General features: G+C 36.1%; 1 protein-coding gene and 1 long non-coding RNA gene across 2 annotated transcripts in view; both read right to left on the bottom strand.

Annotated features, from left to right (window-relative positions):
* Window positions 1-14,062, bottom strand: part of LOC125654202 (kinesin-like protein KIF28) — a 146,765-nt gene extending 132,703 nt beyond the window's left edge. Inside the window, exons 1-2 of the mRNA XM_048884039.2 lie at window positions 14,029-14,062; window positions 13,649-13,836 (exon numbers count right to left, since the gene is read on the bottom strand). Of these exons, the coding sequence (XP_048739996.2) occupies window positions 13,649-13,836; window positions 14,029-14,062 (222 nt within the window). The remainder of the gene's footprint in view (window positions 1-13,648; window positions 13,837-14,028) is intronic.
* Window positions 14,063-15,591: 1,529 nt separating this feature from the next.
* LOC125671056 (uncharacterized) lies at window positions 15,592-18,854 on the bottom strand. Its single transcript, XR_007368478.2, has 2 exons — window positions 18,412-18,854; window positions 15,592-16,796 (listed from the first exon to the last, which is right to left on the bottom strand). It is a non-coding gene; the product is annotated as an uncharacterized LOC125671056 (long non-coding RNA).

The following is an 18,854-nucleotide window of genomic DNA, read 5'->3' as shown; positions in this document are numbered from 1 at the left end:
GTCATTCTAAATCTACTGATGATATTTGGTTTGAATGCATCTTTATTTGGTGCGTAATAATTTCTTTAGGCCGTTCAATTTCATCGTTTTAACCTCACCACCTATAACGGACGGAAGGTTCTGAGATATTTATATCCCAGCCCACTATTTTTAGAACGAAAAAACCCCCAGAGGCGAGGTATTCTCTAACCTTTTTCGTGTAGCCAATTGTTGATAATATTTGCAGTTGGCAGACCTCCCCTCAGGTTGAATAGTTTAATGTGACAATATATTTTCATCTATTTAATTCGTAGAAAAAATTCAATTTGTATTTTAAGATGTGACTTTACAGTAAAACCAAACTTTAAGTAAACGATGCATACAGTTTAAAAGACGAATATTCTTATTATTATGTCAATCATTAAAAGCTTATCCTTCTATCATTCAACATGATGAACAGAATATCAAGACTTTTTTTATTGCCTCTATTAAAACGTAATCAGGTCTTCCAACAGTCTGTTGGAATTCCCATGGGCACGAATTGTGGTCCTTTGTTAGTCGACCTGTTTCTATATTCATATGAAGCAGAATTTATTCAAAAACTTCTACGTGAGAAGAAAAAAATTCTTACTGTGGCCTTCAATTCGACATTTCGATATATCGATGGCGTTTTGTCTATTAACGATAATAATTTTAATTCATATGTCGATTTGATATATCCATGTGAGCTCGAAATAAAGGACACCACAGAGTCGTCCATTTCTGCTTCATACTTAGATATTTTATTGAAAGTCGACATTAACGAAAAACTGACAATTCAACTGTATGAGAAACGGGATGAGTTCAGCTTCTCCACCGTCAACTTCCCTTATTTTTGTAGCAATATTCCATGATCACCTGCATATGGTGTTTATATATCTCAACTGATTCGATATACAAGAGCTTGTTCTGCGTATAATCATTTTTTTTTAAATCGAGGTAAGCTACTGACAAACAAGTTGATGGTACAGGGGTTTCAACAGTCTCGATTGAAGTCAGCATTTCGCAAATTATATGGTCGTTATAACGATCTAGTTCGTCAATACAACCTATCATTGGGTCAAATGCTGTCTGACGTGTTTCATACCGATTGTTAAGCCGTTCTTGGCACACTGATTTTGACTGCGGATAACTCCGTTTACCTGATCAGGATATAGGGCTCACGGCGGGTGTGACCGGTCAACAGGGGATGCTTACTCCTCCCAGGTACCTGATCCCACCTCTGTTGTGTCTAGGGGTCCGTGTTTGCCCAAATATCTATTTTGTATTGCTTATAGGAGTGATTAGATTGATCACTGTTCGTTATCTTCACCTTGCATTAATCGGTTCGACCTTTTGTATAAATAATGAAGATTACGTGAATCAACAGATATATAATTAATTCTAGACAATGAGTGCTTTAACACTCTAACTGAATATTAATCGGATATAATGGAAAGTTATTTCAACATTATGAATCTAAAATGCAATAAAATCATTTAATCTAATTATTTAGTAAAGGAAATCTTGAATACTATTTTATTCATTACATGTACTGATTGTTACACACGAGGTACACCTGCTCTATCTGTCAATCGGCTGCCATTCGCTGCCTAAGATTGGTTAATTGGGGTTTTAAGCTGTTTTGGCAATATCTCATTTTATGGCAATTAAATAATTTAGATATGTTTGGTTGTAAGTGTTTGCGTTTCCCTAACGGCCTCCAGTAAGCCTACTCTTTTTCGAAAATCAGAGAAACGATCTTTTGCATGCCAAGGAGGCTCGATCCTTAGTACGGGGCACCCTTTAACGTCCCATCCGACGGTCATATAAATTAGAAATACATGCACAGGTCAAAATACAGATCATTTAATTCGTGTATATTAATATTTCTAATATTGAAATATTCAATCTTTTCTGTAAAAATCGCATTCTTGTAAAGAATGTATGATATAATGATTGTCATTATTTGTAAAACGTTTTTGCATTGATTGCACATTACCAAAACGAATATGATGTATAGTGTTTGGACGGTCGCAGGATATACCTTCAAGCTGGAGTTTTCTATTTAGTAGATTAGAATGAGTTAAATGTGAATGTCTGATGCGTATTCTTAAAATACTCACTTCGTCTTGGCGTTTCATTACGATGTTACAGGGTTTATTTACTTTGTAATGAATAGAATAAAGTTTACTTGTGTTATAGAAATCTCAATAGATTTGCCATTATGATAGAGAATTTAAATATAGCTTTATGAAATATTATCTTGAAGTGCATTTTTCGCCGACTACGGGAAAACGTGTATTTTAAAAAACCGGAAATTCTGTGGTGTATAGTTTGATTTTCAAACTTATGACAAATTGTTTTGAAAACACAACAAAATATTTGAGTTTTTTAAAATCAATATTTGATTTGATTTACAACTGAAAGTTTGAACTGCAAGACTGGTTGTTTGCACATTAAACTAATCAAAATGAATCTACTGTCGAGCTCAGAAACATCTTTCTTAGTTTTATCAATAATGTGAACACTGAATACAGCCACTCTAACATTGAATGTGACGATGCACGATATTTTCGATTCGCTTTAATTTGTATTTAACACAAATCAGTCGACACTACTGTCACCGTCGATCGATTGATTTCCCGATTGTGGACACGTGTGTACATGTGTACATGTATACTTGAATTTGATTTTCTAATTTCTGTTGTTACGCACGAGGTACACATGCTATCTGTCAATCAGCTAACGCCTGTATGAAACAACCCTGAAATTCTATGGCGTGTGGTTTGATCTACTATCATCGCCGACGATTGACTCCCGATTGTGGGCACGTGTGAACGTGTATATGTATCTTTGAATTTGAAGGTCTATGCAGGTGTTTTAGAATACACAGAAACCGCAACTTCAAAGACACCGACTTTTCTATGCCCACGCTAAACTTTCAGTCCACGGGACCCCGTGCTTTTGACGTGTACTGTATTATGATCGGTGTTATTCTGTCTGCGTGTAGGAATTTTTGAATGTGTGAAATATCGCTGTTGACATTAGAATGTATTTCTAGTGACATTTGGGTTGTTTTTCAATTTACATATTCAATTAAAAAAATCAACTCCCAAAAATGTGTTTGAAAATATTGTCAGATCTTCAAAAGGCTACTTATATCAATACCTTATTGATATCTTCTATTTGCAAACATATCTAACAAAACCCATAGATAAAAATACAGAAGGTGATTAACTAAATTTCGGTTGTCTAACCATCTTTTGAATATTGAATTAGGTTATGTACGTGTTGTAATATCCATTATATTGAGGACGAATTGTATTTTATATTGAACTGTCTACTGGATAACGATTTGAAGGGGAACATGGAAAAGTATTATTATTCTAGACCAAGTGTGTGTTTTTTTAAATTGATTCAATTATTAACTACTAGTAATGTCAGCGATTTGTTGAACTTGAGAACATTTTTGAGTGCTGTTATACTATTAAAAATATCACATTTATGTTTGATTTTTTACCTGTTTACTGTGTACATTAATTCTCTTTCTCTCTCTGAATTACCTTTAATTATCATTTTGTTACTCTGATGAGGCAGTTGGCTCAAAAATGTAAAATAATAATAATAAAAAAAAATTGATTTCCATGAAAAATTAACGAACCAAACCGCAAAATGCTTCGGAAGTTAAAATCATATTTGTGATTATGTCAGTCTTTCCACAAATGGCCTGGTCAGTTGTAATGAAATTATGGTCTCTTTCGCCAGGTTCAACGCTTTTACTTGCTCTTTACCCATGTTTAAGATTTAACGATATTCTCTCACCATATTGTTGATGGGATTTGCATGAAAAACCTCGTCTCGGTATAAATAATTGACTGCGACAATATATTTTCATCTACTGAATTCATAAAAAATAATCCAAACTGTATTTCAAGATGTGAAAAAAATTAATGACTTTATAGTAAAACTAAACTTTCAGTAAGTGATGCAAACAGCTTCTGTATAAAAATATATTTATATCATTCAACATGATGGAGAGAATATCAAGAAATTCATTTTGTTCAACGCACTAAATTTAAACAAAATTGAGCAATTCTAAATACAAAAAAATAATGGGTTCATCTTATAAATAATGAAAATTACGTGATCGTAATAATAACCTTTTGGATATTAGTGAGGATTTGTGTTCGGGCATGATAGGCGTGCGTTTTATCGATATATCAGCTAACACTTCCTGATTAAGAACGTGGTCGCGGCCCGCGGGAAAATGTTTATTGTAATGCATATAAAAAAACCTGCATTTCTATGGCGTGTGGTTTGATTTTCAAACGTGTGACAAATTGTCTTGAAGACAACAAAATATTTGTGACTGACAGGGGATGCTTACTCCTCCTAGGAACCTGATCCCACCTCTGATATGTCCAGGGGTTCGTGTTTGGCCGACTATCTATTTTATATTGCCTATGGGAGTTGTGAGATTGATAACTGTTCGTTATCTTCGCTTTTCATGTAGGTACAAAATATTAGATAGTAAGGACAAGTTGTATGGGGAACATGTTCTCAATAATATTCTCTCTCTAAAATTCCCTTTTCACAATTCGGAAGAGAGTATTAGATAAACTTTTATAGGTATCCCTATAGCTATACCTAACACACTACATTTTGTCCGACAATAAATCATCTTGCTTTTGTTGTAGGGTCATTCTGCTGATCATGAGGTTGTTAGGTCTTGTGCACCGCAAATTTGTTAGTGACATCATATTATATTAGATTACGCCTGATAACCGCCGTTTGGATACTCTCCCGCCGTTTGGACAATCGTGGAAACCTCGAGAACGATCTACCCTTCCTATTTATATTTCAATATTTTTTGTGTAACAAGAAAGGCGAAAATGCAACTGACCAGAACGGGATTCGAACCCAGGCCCCCTGAATCTTAGGTGTCCTTTCAACTGAGCTATCTGGCCACCGGTGATGTAACCTGCTGACTGCTACATTTGTTTGTTTAACTCGTTGGGCACTCTCTCTCTCTCTCTCTCTCTCTCTCTCTCTCTCTCTCTCTCTCGATTGATAAGTAAATGAACAAACAACCAAACAAACAAGTAGATGAAATCTATTTGCCGGGTCCCATATAACCTACGTACAAATTTTTAGCTTAATCGGTTCAAAAACACCAGAGTAACAGTCGAAAATAGTTCGCTATGATTACAGCTCGCGGCGCATTGAGTTCGCGATCAAGAGATTTCTCTTGTTATGGGAAGCACATGCCAGGAACACATGAAGCCCACATATCGGTTCACAAACACCAGATATACTGCAAAGTTGCTGAAAATTGTGCAAAGCTCGCGGCACTTTAAGCTCTCATTCCAGAATTCTCATTTTGGGGAGTCATGTCAGAGGGGCAATTAGATTTTGGAACGCAGTTCGCAGTTCACTATTCGCAATTAAATAGCGAACTGCATCTAGAACACAGTTCACAATTTACATTTCTATATGTATACAACAACACCACACTGGAATTATAAGGATGGTGTGCCACTTACCAACCCCAAACAATTTGAAGAAATGGTGATGGTAATCTCTCTAGTTACGGAGATCCGCCCCTCCAATTTTTATGCATAATTCATTACACTTAGTGAATAAAAATCGGGTTCGGAATCATCGAAGACCCCTACCCAAGGGACTGAAATTTTTCCGGTAGGGTGTTAGTGGTCCTCTCCCACCAATGTGAAGACATGGTGATGTCACTCTCTCTAGTTACGGAGATCCGGCCCTCCAAGTTTCATGCATAATGCATTACAATCAGTGTATAAACATCGGGTTCGGAATCATTGAAGACCCCTACCCCGGGGACTAAAATTTTCGAAGTAAGGTATTAGTAGTCCTGTCTCACCACTGTGAAGAAATGGTGATGTTACTCTCTCTAGTTACGGAGATCCGCCCCTCCAAGTTTTACGCATAACGCATTACACTTGGTGAATAAACATCGGGTTCGGAATCATCGAAGACTCCTACCCCCGGGACTGAAGTTTCTGCAGTAAGGTATCAGTGGTCATTTCCCACCACTGTGAAAAAATGGTGATGTTACTCTCTCTAGTTACAGAGATCCGCCCCTACAATTGTTATGCATAACACATTACACTTAGTGAATAAACATCGGGTTCGGAATAATCGGACACCCCTACCCCAGCGACTGAAATTTTGGTTGTAGAGTATTAGTGGTCCTCTCCCTCTACTGTGAAGAAATGGTAATGTTACTCTCTCTAGTTACGGAGATCCGGCCCTCCAAGTTTCATGCATAATGCATTGCACTTAGTGAATAAACATCGGGTTCGGAATCAACGAAGACCCCTACCAAGGGGACTGAAAGTTTCGAAGTAAGGTATTAGTGGTCCTCTCCCACCACTGTGAAGAAATGGTGATGTTATTCTCTCTAGTTACGGAGATCCACCCCTCCAAGTTTTATGCATAACGCATTACACTTAGTGAATAAATATCGGATTCGGAATCATCGAAGATCCCTACCCCGTGGACTGAAATTTTCGCAGTAAGGTATCAGTGGTCCTCTCCCACCATTGTTAAGAAATGGTGATGTTACTCTCTCTCTAGTTACGGAGATCCGCCCCTACAATTTTTACACATAACACATTACACTTAGTGAATAAACATCGGGTTCGGAATCATCGAAGACCCCTACCCCAGGTACTAAATTTTTTGTGGTAGAGTATTAGTGGTCCTCTCCCACCACTGTGAAGAAATGGTGATGTTACCCTCTCCAGTTATGGAGATCCGGCCCTCCAAGTTTCATGCATAATGCATTACACTTAGTGAATAAACATCGGGTTCGAAATCATCGAAGACCCCTATCCCAGGGAATGAAATTTTTGTGGTAGAGTATTAGTGGTCGTCTCCCACCACTGTGCAGAAATGGTGATGTTATTCTCGCTAGTTACCGAGGTCAGGCCCTCCAAGTTTCATGCAGAATGTATTGCACCTAGTGAATAAACATCGGGTTCGGAATCATCGAAGACCCCTACCTCAGGGACTGAAATTTTCGAAGTAGGGTATTAGTGGTCCTCTCCCACCACTGTGAGGAAATGGTGATGTTGCTCTCTCTAGTTACGGAGATTCGCCCCTCCAAGTTTCATGCGTAACGCATTACACTTAGTGAATAAACATCGGGTTCGGAATCATCGAAGACCCTATCCCAAGGACTGAAATTTTCGCAGTAAGGTATCGGTGGTCCTCTCCCACCATTGTGAAGAAATCGTGATATTACTCTGTCTGGTAACGGAGATCTGTCCCTACAATATTTACGCATAACACATTACAATTAGTGAATAAACATAGGGTTCGGAATCATCGAAGACCCCTACCCCGGGTACTGAAATTATTGTGGTAGGGTATTAGTTTTCTTCTCCCACGACTGTGAAGAAATGGTGATGTTACTCTCTCTAGTTACGGAGATCCGGCCCTCCAAGTTTCATGCATAATACATTACACTTAGTGAATAAACATCGGGTTCGAAATCATCGAAAACCCCTACTCCATGGAATGATATTTTCGAAGTTAGGTATTAGTTTTCCTATCCCACCACTGTGAAGAAATGGTGAAGTCAATATCTTTACTGACGGAGATCCGGTCCTCCAATCTTTATGTATAACGCATTACACTTAGTGAATAAACATCGGGTACGGAATCATCGAAGACCCCTTACCCCAGGGACTGAAATTTTGGTGGAAGGGTATTAGTGGTCCTCTCTCATCACTGTGAAAAAATGGTTATGTTACTCTCTCTTGTTACGGAGATCCGCCCCTCCAAGTTTCATGCATAAAGCATTACACTTAGTAAATAAAAATCGGGTTCGGAATCATCGAAGGCGCCTACCCCAGGGGCTGAAATTTTTAAAGTAAGGTATTAGTTGTTCTCTCCCACCACTGTGAAGAAATGGTGATGTTACTCTCTCTAGTTACGGAGATCCGGCCCTCTAAGTTTTATGCATAACGCATTACACTTAGTGAATAAACATCGGGTTCGGAATAATCGAAGACCCCCTACCCTTGGAACTGAAGTTTTGGTAGTAGATTGTTAATAGTCCTCTCCCACCACTGTTAAGAAATGGTGATGTTAATCTCTTTAGTTATGGATATCCTCTCCGACGACATTTTTAAATAACGCATTACACTTAGTGAATAAACATCGAGTTTGGAATCATGGAAGACCCCTACCCCGGGGACTGAAATTTTGGTGATAGGGTATTAGTGGTCCTCACCCACTACTGTGAAGAAATGGTGATGTTACTCTCTCTAGTTACGGAGATCTGACCCTCCATATTTTATGCATAATGCATTACATTTAGTGAATAAACATCGGGTTCGCAATCATCGAAGACCCCTACCTCGGGGACTGTATTTTCGTACCAGGATATTGGTGGTCATCCCCCACGACTGTGAAGAAATGGTGATGTTACTCTCTTTAGTTACGGAGATCCGGCCCTCCAAGTTTTATGCATAACGCATTAGACTTAGTGGATAAACATCGGGTTCGGAATCAGGAAAACTCAGAAAATATTTTTCGTATAAAGAAAACTGTACTATTTAAAGTTATATATTTTTAGAATCCCTAGAATTAAGAAAAACTCTATGTAGATTTCGAATTAGTGCACATGATCTTCGAATTGAAAGAGGGAGATATGAATCTATAAAAACCAATTCTGGCCAGAAGATTTCTTTAGAAAGAAACAAAATAATATGTTAATTATGTAACCTTAATTATATAAAAGATGAATTTCATTTCCTCACTGATTGTCCATTCCATGTTGAAGAGAGAAATATGTTTGTTAATGGTATATACAAGCTCAGCAAAATTTTTATCTATCTAACAAATAAGGACAAATTGACTTGGTTGATGATTAATGAAGACAAACCAGTAATTGTCAAATTGAGTGAATATTAGTTCAAACTTTCAGAAAAAGAAGTGATGCTTTAAAACAGCAAAAATCATTATAGTTCATTATTCATATGTTGGTATAATACTGATATTGTCCATTTACTTGTGTGTACACATGATTAGCAATTCATATATGTATGTACTTGTTTCCCCAGCATGCTGCATCCACATGCAGTTTGCAGTCCGTGTAATCTGTAGCTAATGTTGTAAACTTTCTATCTTTTTTTTAAATTTCCTTCTTTATAAATTGTTTTGCTGTTATGCCCTCTGGGACCAAAATTGGAATAAAACTTATCTTATCTGTAAGCTTGAAAAAGTACAGTATATGATAAATATAATACTATGTGCCAAAATCCATTTCATATGGCATGCATGTATAAACTCTCGAGCCCATATCAACCCTCGGGCCTTTGACCTACCGGCTGATATGGGGCCACTCGGGCTGATATGATATACAGTGTATCATATGTCAGGGTTTTTTCTATTGACTGCATGGATATTAATAATTACTATCCATTGGGGGGAAAATGTTTGCTGTGTTACAATATATATGAATAGTAGTTCTTTTTTTTAAATCTGTAAACAATTTTGCAACTAAGAAAGTTAACGCTGTTTTTCTTTTTATTAAAGTTATGATAGCAATGGTTCCTTGACAGTCATTTTAATGAAAATGTTTTGAATGGTAAATATTGGTCAATAAATTGTTCAGCATCAACTTCAAATTCTGTGCATCATTGGGTTTCAAGTGTTATAAATTATCATAATGTATCATGTTCATTATATCCCCGTAACTAGTCAAGATATAACCATAAAATATTCAATGATTTTACAAAACAATTATTCCGTTTCCATTCCATTTTCTGTACCGCGTTTTACCAAAACCCCAAGTAATCCCCACTTCCTTTCACTTTTGATGTCCGTACGAACAAATTTATCGTACTGCTCATTTAGGGGTATGAACTGAAACAGAGTAAAGTACACCTTTTCAATCTTACCTATATCCCATGTACATGTACAAGAATTTCGATGCATTCATGTGTTCCTTGTCTTCCTTCTCAAAAAGTGGTTTTTGTCTCATCAACACTTATAGAGTAAGGGGTACAGATAAATACGGGGTAAAATGGAAACAGAAATGCAATATAACAAATAATTGATATGTTGTACGGTGTGACCGTTGAGACGAGCGAAGTTCATTTACATCTTGTAACACGACTTTTATCCGCCTCTTCATTTAACGCGGGAAATATAACGCGTTTGATGTAAACAGTTACAAATTGTGACGTCATATTAGCTGCAATGTTTTTTCTTCTCTCAAACCAAGCAAAAACAAAACCTTTGAAGCTATGAGAAAGCTTGTCTGGAATTTAAAAACGTTTATGGTACTTTCTACACAATCTAATTATTTTAATGACGGGATTGTCAATGAAGTATACAGCAGTGACGGCGACATTTTTCCGGAGGCATTATTGGTAGTCCCCATCATTTTAGAGCAAACCACGTGAATCAATTACGTAATCATTGGAGCGAGCTCGACGCGACGCGAGCTTAGCTCGCTGATATGTTGCACGTTTGACCGTTGAGACGAGCGAAGCCCATTAACATCTTGCAACACGACTTTTATCCGCCTCTTCATTTAACGCGGGAAATATAACGCATTTGGTGTAAACAGTTACAAATTGTGACGTCATATTAGCTGCAATGTTTTTTCTTCTCTCAAACCAAGCAAAAAACAAAATTTTTGAAGCTATGAGAAAGCTTGTCTGGGATTTAAAAACGTTTATGGTACTTTCTAAACAATCTAATTATTTTAATGACGGGATTGTCAATGAAGTATACCGCAGTGACGGTGACATTTTTGCAGAAGCATTATCGGTAATACTCATCTTTTTTCAGCTGAAGAAGAGCAAATCACGTGATTCATATGTGTAATCATTGGAGCGAGTTCGTCGCGTCGCTTCGCGACGCGAGCTTTGCTCGCTATTACACTGTCCATAGTACTACTATTAGACATCATAGTTTTCTAGAATTGTATATTTGTTTTTACGCTGTTCAATATATCTACTATTTGAAAAATTAAACACCATACTTAAATTTAAGTCCCTGGGGTAGGGTATCTTCGATGATTCCGAACCCGATTTTTATTCACCAAGTGTAATGCGTTATGCATAAAACTTGGAGGGCCGGATCTCTGTAACTAGAGAGAGTAACATCACCATTTCTTCACAGTGGTGGGAGAGGACCACTAATACGTTACCCCCAAAAATTTCAGTCCCCGAGGTAGGGGTCCTCGATGATTTCGAACCCGATGTTTATTCACTAAGTGTAATGCGTTATTTAAAAATGTCGGAATATCGGATCTTCATAACTAAAGAGAGTAACATCATAATTTCTTCACAGTGGTGGGAGAGGACCACTAAGACCATACCACCAAAATTTCAGGTCCAGGAGTAGGAGTCTTCGATGATTCCGAACCCGATGTTTATTCACTAAATGTAATGCATTATGCATAAAACTTGGAGGGGCGGATCTCCGTAACTAAGGAGGGTAACAACACCATTTCTTCACAGTGGTGGGAGATGACCACTAATACCCTACCATCAAATTTTCAGTTCTCGGGGTAGGGGTCTTCGATAATTCCGAACCTGATATCTATTCACTAAGTGAATTGTGTTATCTAAAAATGTCGGAGGATCGGGTCTTCATAACTAAAGAGAGTAACATCACCATTTCTTCACAGTGGTGGGAGAGAACCACTCACACCCTACCACAAAAATTCCAATCGTCTGGGTAGGGGTCTTCGATGATTCCGAACCCGATGTTTATTCACTAAGTGTAGTGCGTTATGCATAAAACTTGGAGGGACGGATCTCCATAACTAGAGACAGTAAAATCACCATTTCTTCGATGTGGTGGGAGAGGACAACTAATACCCTATCACAAACTTTTCAGTCCCCGGGGTAGGGGTCTTCCATGATTCCAAACCCGATGTTTATTCACCAAGTGTAATGCGTTATTTAAAAATGTCGGAAAATTGGATCTCCATAACTAAAGAGAGTAACATCACCATTTCTTCACAGTGATGGGAGAGGACCATTAACACCCTACCACAAAAATTTCAGTCCCCTGGGTTGGGGTCTTCGATGATTCCGAACCCGATGTTTATTCACCAAGTGTAGTGCGTTATGCCTAACATTTGGAGGGGCGGATCTCCGTAACTAGAGAGTGTAACATCACCATTTCTTCACAGTGGTGGGAGAGGACCACTTATATCGTACCACAAAAATTTCAGTCCCGGGGTAGGGGTCTTCGATGATTCCGAACCCGATGTTTATTCACTAAATGTAATGCAATATGCATAAAATTTGGAGGAACGGGTCTCTGTAACTAGGGAGAGTAATATCACCATTTGTTCACAGTGGTGGGAGAGGACCACTAATACCATATCATCAAAATTTCAGTTCCCGGTGTAGGGGTCTTCGATGATTCCGAATCCGATGTTTATTTACTAAATGTAATGCATTATGCATAAAATTTGGAGGAGCGGATCTCCGTAACTAGAGAGAGTAACATCCCCATTTCTTCACAGTGGTGGGAGAGGACCACTAATACCCTACCATGAAAGTTTCAGTTCCCGGGGTAGGTGTCTTCGATGATCTCAAATCCTATGTTTATTCAGTAAGTGTAATGCGTTATGCATAAAAATTGGAGGGGCGGATCTCCGTAACTAGAGAGTAACATCACCATTTCTTCACAGTGTTTGGGGTTGGTAAGTGGCACCCCATCCTTATAATTCCAGTGTGGTGGTGTTTTATGCATATAGAAATTTGAATTGCGAACTGCGTTCTGGAATGCAGTTCACTATTGAACTGCGAACTGCGTTCCACAATCTGAAAACCGTCAGAGGGTGACTTGTAATCTACATACAAAATTTTAGCCCGGTTGACAAACACCAGGGATATGAGTGTGGACAGACAAACATACCAAGTTAAACCTATGTACTCCACATATAAGAGGGGATACAATAAAATTAATTCTGTGTATTCTATCCTTTAAAAATAAGATATTTGTGGGCGACGATTTAGGACGGTGACGATTTGGGGTGTACTATAGTACATCTAAAATCATCGCGCCTAATGATAGTGCAATATTGTCCCAAATCGTCGCCAGGCGACGATTTGGGTTGGAGCGACGATTTAGGGTATAACAAAGATATATAACTATTGATGAACTGTTATGAAAAATAGAATATAAAGATCATAAAAAAGATATGAAACGATTAAATAAAAAAATCAATCAATCCAATCTTGCATTATAGTATAGTATAAATATGAAAAAATAATTAGGAGGAATAAGTAAGGATATTATAAATAATAATGAATAAATTAAAGAAAAAATGATTGCTAATGACCATGCCGTGACAATTAGGCGGCAAAAAGAAAGCGTAAAACCAACAGAACATCATCACATTCATTCATTATTAGAAAAATCCTTTTGATTATCACAACATTAACATCAATTTATCATACATTAATCTCGCATGCATGCTTTTGCGGTGGCTTGCTGTGTGCATATACAGTGAAATGAAATGCAAAATTAAATGGACCAATGGATCAATTAATAAAATATATTGATCGAAATCACCTCTGGATATCTAACATTTGCAATTATCAATTTGGCAGCTATATTGTATGTCACCTACTTGATCGGCATAAATGCTATTTGGTCCATCGGGTTCCAGATAGCCATCAGGACGTTTCCTGTGGCCATTACATGACCAAAACACATGGTTGAACTGGAATTTTTTCTCATTTATCTCTGATTTGTCAGAGATTAGAATTGTGTCAGGTTCTTTTATCTTCAGAGGGCAATCACCTTTGAACTTGGGATCTTAATTCAAGGTAAGGAGTCATTCTGCTGTAATAGTTTGTAGGGGTAAACTTGATGATAAATTATAAACATTTCACAATTGATTGTTAGAATAACCTTGTTAAGATTAAAATGTTTGAATTTAAAGGTATGCATGTACAATTTTATGCCAATTTTAAATAAGTGTTGTGGAATAATTAAATCAGAAATTACCACAACAGTTGGATATAACATCAAATTTTCTCATGATGTCCACTTCTTGATATAAATTGCATTGATGTGAATATCAGATTACCTTATTTCTTGTCTTTATTCAAAATTATCCGATTAAAGACATATTAAAATTGAGATGTTCATTAAAATGCACATCAAGTACCTTATCGGAGAAAAGGACTAAGACCATGTTTAGCTATATCGGCCCTGTGGTGTGTTAAAAAATAAAGCAGAATGAATTGAAATAAAATTGTTATCATTTGATAATATAATCTTTATACCATCGCGACGTGCCAAGATTTCCCCGCCAAAACGTCAGCTTGTGGAATTCTATACAAGACAAAACCGGTATCGGTCTGGTTTTCTGCAGAAATCTCCACTTTTTTCAAATTTAGTCATATAATTCATATAAAACACGACCTTCGATCCAGAAACTGACTGTAGTCTATCAAAATCTATCAATACAAATAAATTTTGCACGAACAATTTTTTGGATCGAAAGGTGTGCTGTTGATGAATATCAACTTTGAATTAAATCGAGAGCAATCCGGAATTATTTATTTTTGTGAGAGTTGTGGGTATTTTATTAATTATGTTGCTTTGAAAAATTAAAACAATATACTTATGTGGAGTCTACATCATTCCCATGCAGAATACACCCCTATGTGGTGTTTTTATCACAAGTTTGTGCAGGAATTCTAAAAGCTATAGAATTTTGATGCGTAAACAAACGAATCTGCTGTCCGACAAATCGGATCTTCAATGCTATAGAAAGTTTTTATTTAGACGACACCAACAGAATTACTAAGATCAAAATGAAAAGAATTTATAGAACATGCATTGATATAACTAAAACTATTGTCGATATATCGAGAGTATAACGTTCACTGGGGCAAGTAAATATTTGAAGGATTTTTGAGCGAGTGACGTCATAGACGTCGTGGCTTAGTGGTAGAGAGCCCGTCCTTCAATCGGGAGATCCGGGTTCAATTCCTACCCGTGTCAATATTATTTTTTTTTTAAATTAAAATCATACTGTTAACTACACTTTTCTTGGCGTTATTGAAAAATTAATTTCTTCCAAGACACTGAAGATGAAATTATACCTGAATACAAATAAAAATCAATAGGCCTATGTAATCACAGAACACCAAGAAAATATGCAAGGATTACAGATTACATTTGTTAAAATTCATTGAAAAAAAACAACCCAAAATACTTTATTTTCGGACTTGATTTTATTTCAAAGTATGAACCAGCAAAAGATAATGGAAAGGAAAGTTTTTCCAATGCATCTAATGTACAGAAGAAAAGTCAGAAAAAATGTGAATCCATTAGCTATTCGTCATTTCCTGCAGAGTAAGAACTTTCTTGTTGAAACCACCACATGCTATATTGTGTAGCAAGTGTAGACATGTGTATCAGTAAATTCACATCCAACAAAATTGTCACCACCAATCTCGGCCACTTCCTGAGACAAAGTCTCTACAGACAATTTCAATACTTCTCGACAGAACCAGGCCTGGGGTAATGGTAATTAAATGACAGCCAGTTTCACTGTAATGGGGGTGTAATGGACCATTTTTGCATTACAAGTAATGGTAATGTAATGCATACTGTACTGCACATTATCTTTCATTACATTTACACTACTTCAAATATTTGATGATATTTTGAAGATTTAGAATAATTCATTTTATTAGTAATTGACTGAAGCATTTGAAACATTGATGACAATCAAATGCAATGAATAACTTAATAGATATGTTTCCTAACATTGCTGAATATTTTGTGTACTTATGTTAATGTATAATTAAAAATCATAATACAGAAATAATTTTTCTGCCATTTCTTTAATATCTGACAGTATGTTATGTAAATGTGTAATGTAAATTCACTCTCAAGTAATGTAATACATTATATTTTAAAATAGGAGTAATGGTAATGCGAAATTTTCTAGGTAATGTAAGGCGTTACATTACTATGTAATTGACCTCAAGCCTGGATAGAACACCTTCTCATGCATATATGCAAGTGCCTTGGACCCCAACTTGTCATTTCCTCTTTTGCAAGATTTTCAGCATTTCTTCATAGAGATCATAATTCCAACTGCAAGGTCTCCAAGATGATGAATTCAGACCTGACCAGTGTTTTTGACAATTTGATAACTTTTGACTCTACACTTTTCATCAGGACAACCATTCTTGAACTCATTCAAAAAGTACATTATGACATTCATAATTCAACATGCAGATGTTCATTTGAATCATCAAATATGAATTCTTCCAATTAATAACACCCCCCCCCAAAAAAAAAAAACACTTTAAAAACCTCCACAGGTATATTTCAAATGACATAGAACCATGGTATCAGAATGTCTCTGGAAGTGCCATGGGTTAATAAGGGTTAAACTTCAGAGTCGACATGTTTCTTCCAAGCAATATAGTCTTGTTTGGATCCAGTTTTTCCAGTTCTGATATAACTGCCTGATACTGTACAATGTAGGTGTCAATCTGGTCCCCCTATTGTGGGAATCTGTTTCCACATAACTGCTGTATAATCTGGTACCTTGCTATTGGCAGGCACAACAAGGAAGCTATTCCTGCAGTGATGTCCAACACTTATCCTCATGTGTCACTGATGCCACTATCATTGATGAATCTGATGGCAGTGATGATAGCATTATTGAGGAGTAGGAATATGGATTCTTGTCAATCTTGATTCATGTCACCCTTGCCATCAATTTTTGCTGTACATATTATATCATCCTGAAATTCAAATTACTCCAGTATTATATCATTATCAAAACTACAGTATATCATAAATGAAAGGTGAAGATAACAAACAGTGATCAATCTCATAACTCCTACAAGCAATACAAAATAGATAGTTGGGCAAACACGAACCCCTGTATTATAATATTCATATAAAAGTTGTACTTTTGTTTCATGTCCTCATGTATTTTCATTGATATAGAATTCAGAAAAATTACATTTATGTATTCGGTGGGAGATTGACATGTCTCCAACTAAACAATAGAGGACAGTTTAGCTACATGTACATTTCTGCATAAATAATTATATACACAAACATTTCATTTGAATTTGATTCCCCATCTGATAATTTTTGTTGTAGCTAATGTTGATATATTATCTTACTTCACAATTATCAGCAAATTCACAAAATATTTTTATCTTTCATACTCTTTCTTGTGGTAAATGTATGGAAAAATTTAATATTCAATAATATAAAGGAGATAAGCTAACAAAAAAATATATGCCTAAATCATGGTAGTACCCATGAAATTCAACATTCTCTGAGTGATTCTATATCTAATCCCAATGCAGGCATGTAAGTTGTAAGTGTAATTGTTGAAATTAAGTTTGACATGTTTACAATTTATCTTGAAATAAGGCATATTTAAATTATAAAACCAAACTGTTCTTATGATTTTCCTGGCTTAATGGTGCTTTTAAGTATTTAAAAATTATTGAATGTAAAAATCATTCCGACTTTTCTAATCCATGTTTCCGCGTAAGGCCAAAAAATATATATATATGTTAATTGGTTTCCACTTTCCCGACCTACCCTAATTAAAAATTTCTGTTGACCCTAACACATTTTTTTCTATTCTCACAGATTTTGCAAATGTCATCACTACAACAAGAATATATTTATTGACTTATGAAGTTATCTATTATGCACTAATACCAGACAGATTCCAAAACACAGAAACAGTTTTTGTTTACAGTAAATTGATGAAATGTATCGATTCATCATATAACTTTTATTTGATTACTAAATAATCACTAAGTTAAGTTTAAACATAGTAGAATACTAGAATACCAAATCATTCGAAAATTATTCAACCTATAACCCCCACAGGTCTATACATGTTACCCCAGAGACATATACCATTATGGAAATATACATTTATATACAATTATATGTCTCTTTAACCTATACAAATACGTTTTAGACGATACAATGATACATGGAAGTTCAAAGTGTAAAGTGAGTCAAACATCATGTAAGAAAATTCAAATAGACCCGAGAAGGTCATGCACTTGGAATTGAAAATGGCATGATCGTGAAACAGCTGATTTTTCTGATCAGCTGATATACATACAATTTTAAATCTTAACAATATATAATTATAATAGATAAACAATAAATATATGTTGACAACAGTTAACAGATTTGTTGTGGGATTTCCAACAGCCCAATGCGTGAATATTATGAGTTTATGTCAACACACCACAGGCGCACCATACTATTCGTTCCATGCGACTTGTTTATTATTATTAAGAGCAATTGGTACACCTATTTGGTTATACAGTTTAACGAGTAGAGGTGAAGTATATTCATATTTCTAAAACCTACGTTGAAATGCGATGAGTACATCCTCTGCAACTTCCACGAACAGCGCAAACAGGCTAACGGCGCGGCGTGTGAAAATGGCCGAATGAAGGATTGAAAAATATGGTGTGCCATTCGGGCTATAAGTAAAATAACCTTATTGCGTATTGGGAAAGAAAATTTCTTTTTCAAGATCTTATTATATATCAAACCACTCATTGCATAATTATGTTTTACAATACGTTACCACTTCTAATAATATATAGCGACGTTGTATGATGCAATCTTAAAAAGTAGAGCAAATTATAGGATTTATACTAGTAATGTAAACCTTAAAATAGTGTTCTTTCACGAACTCTACATATAAAAACCAGTACATTATAGGAAAAGAACATGTTAGAGAATATTTCTAACAAAAAATTATTCACTTTGGACGTTAGGCCGAATTTTGATAAACATGGTCTTAG

The sequence above is a fragment of the Ostrea edulis genome, chromosome 7 (genome assembly GCF_947568905.1).
Source record: "Ostrea edulis chromosome 7, xbOstEdul1.1, whole genome shotgun sequence".
NCBI lineage: Eukaryota > Metazoa > Mollusca > Bivalvia > Ostreida > Ostreidae > Ostrea > Ostrea edulis.
This window is presented reverse-complemented; position numbering and strand designations above follow the sequence as displayed.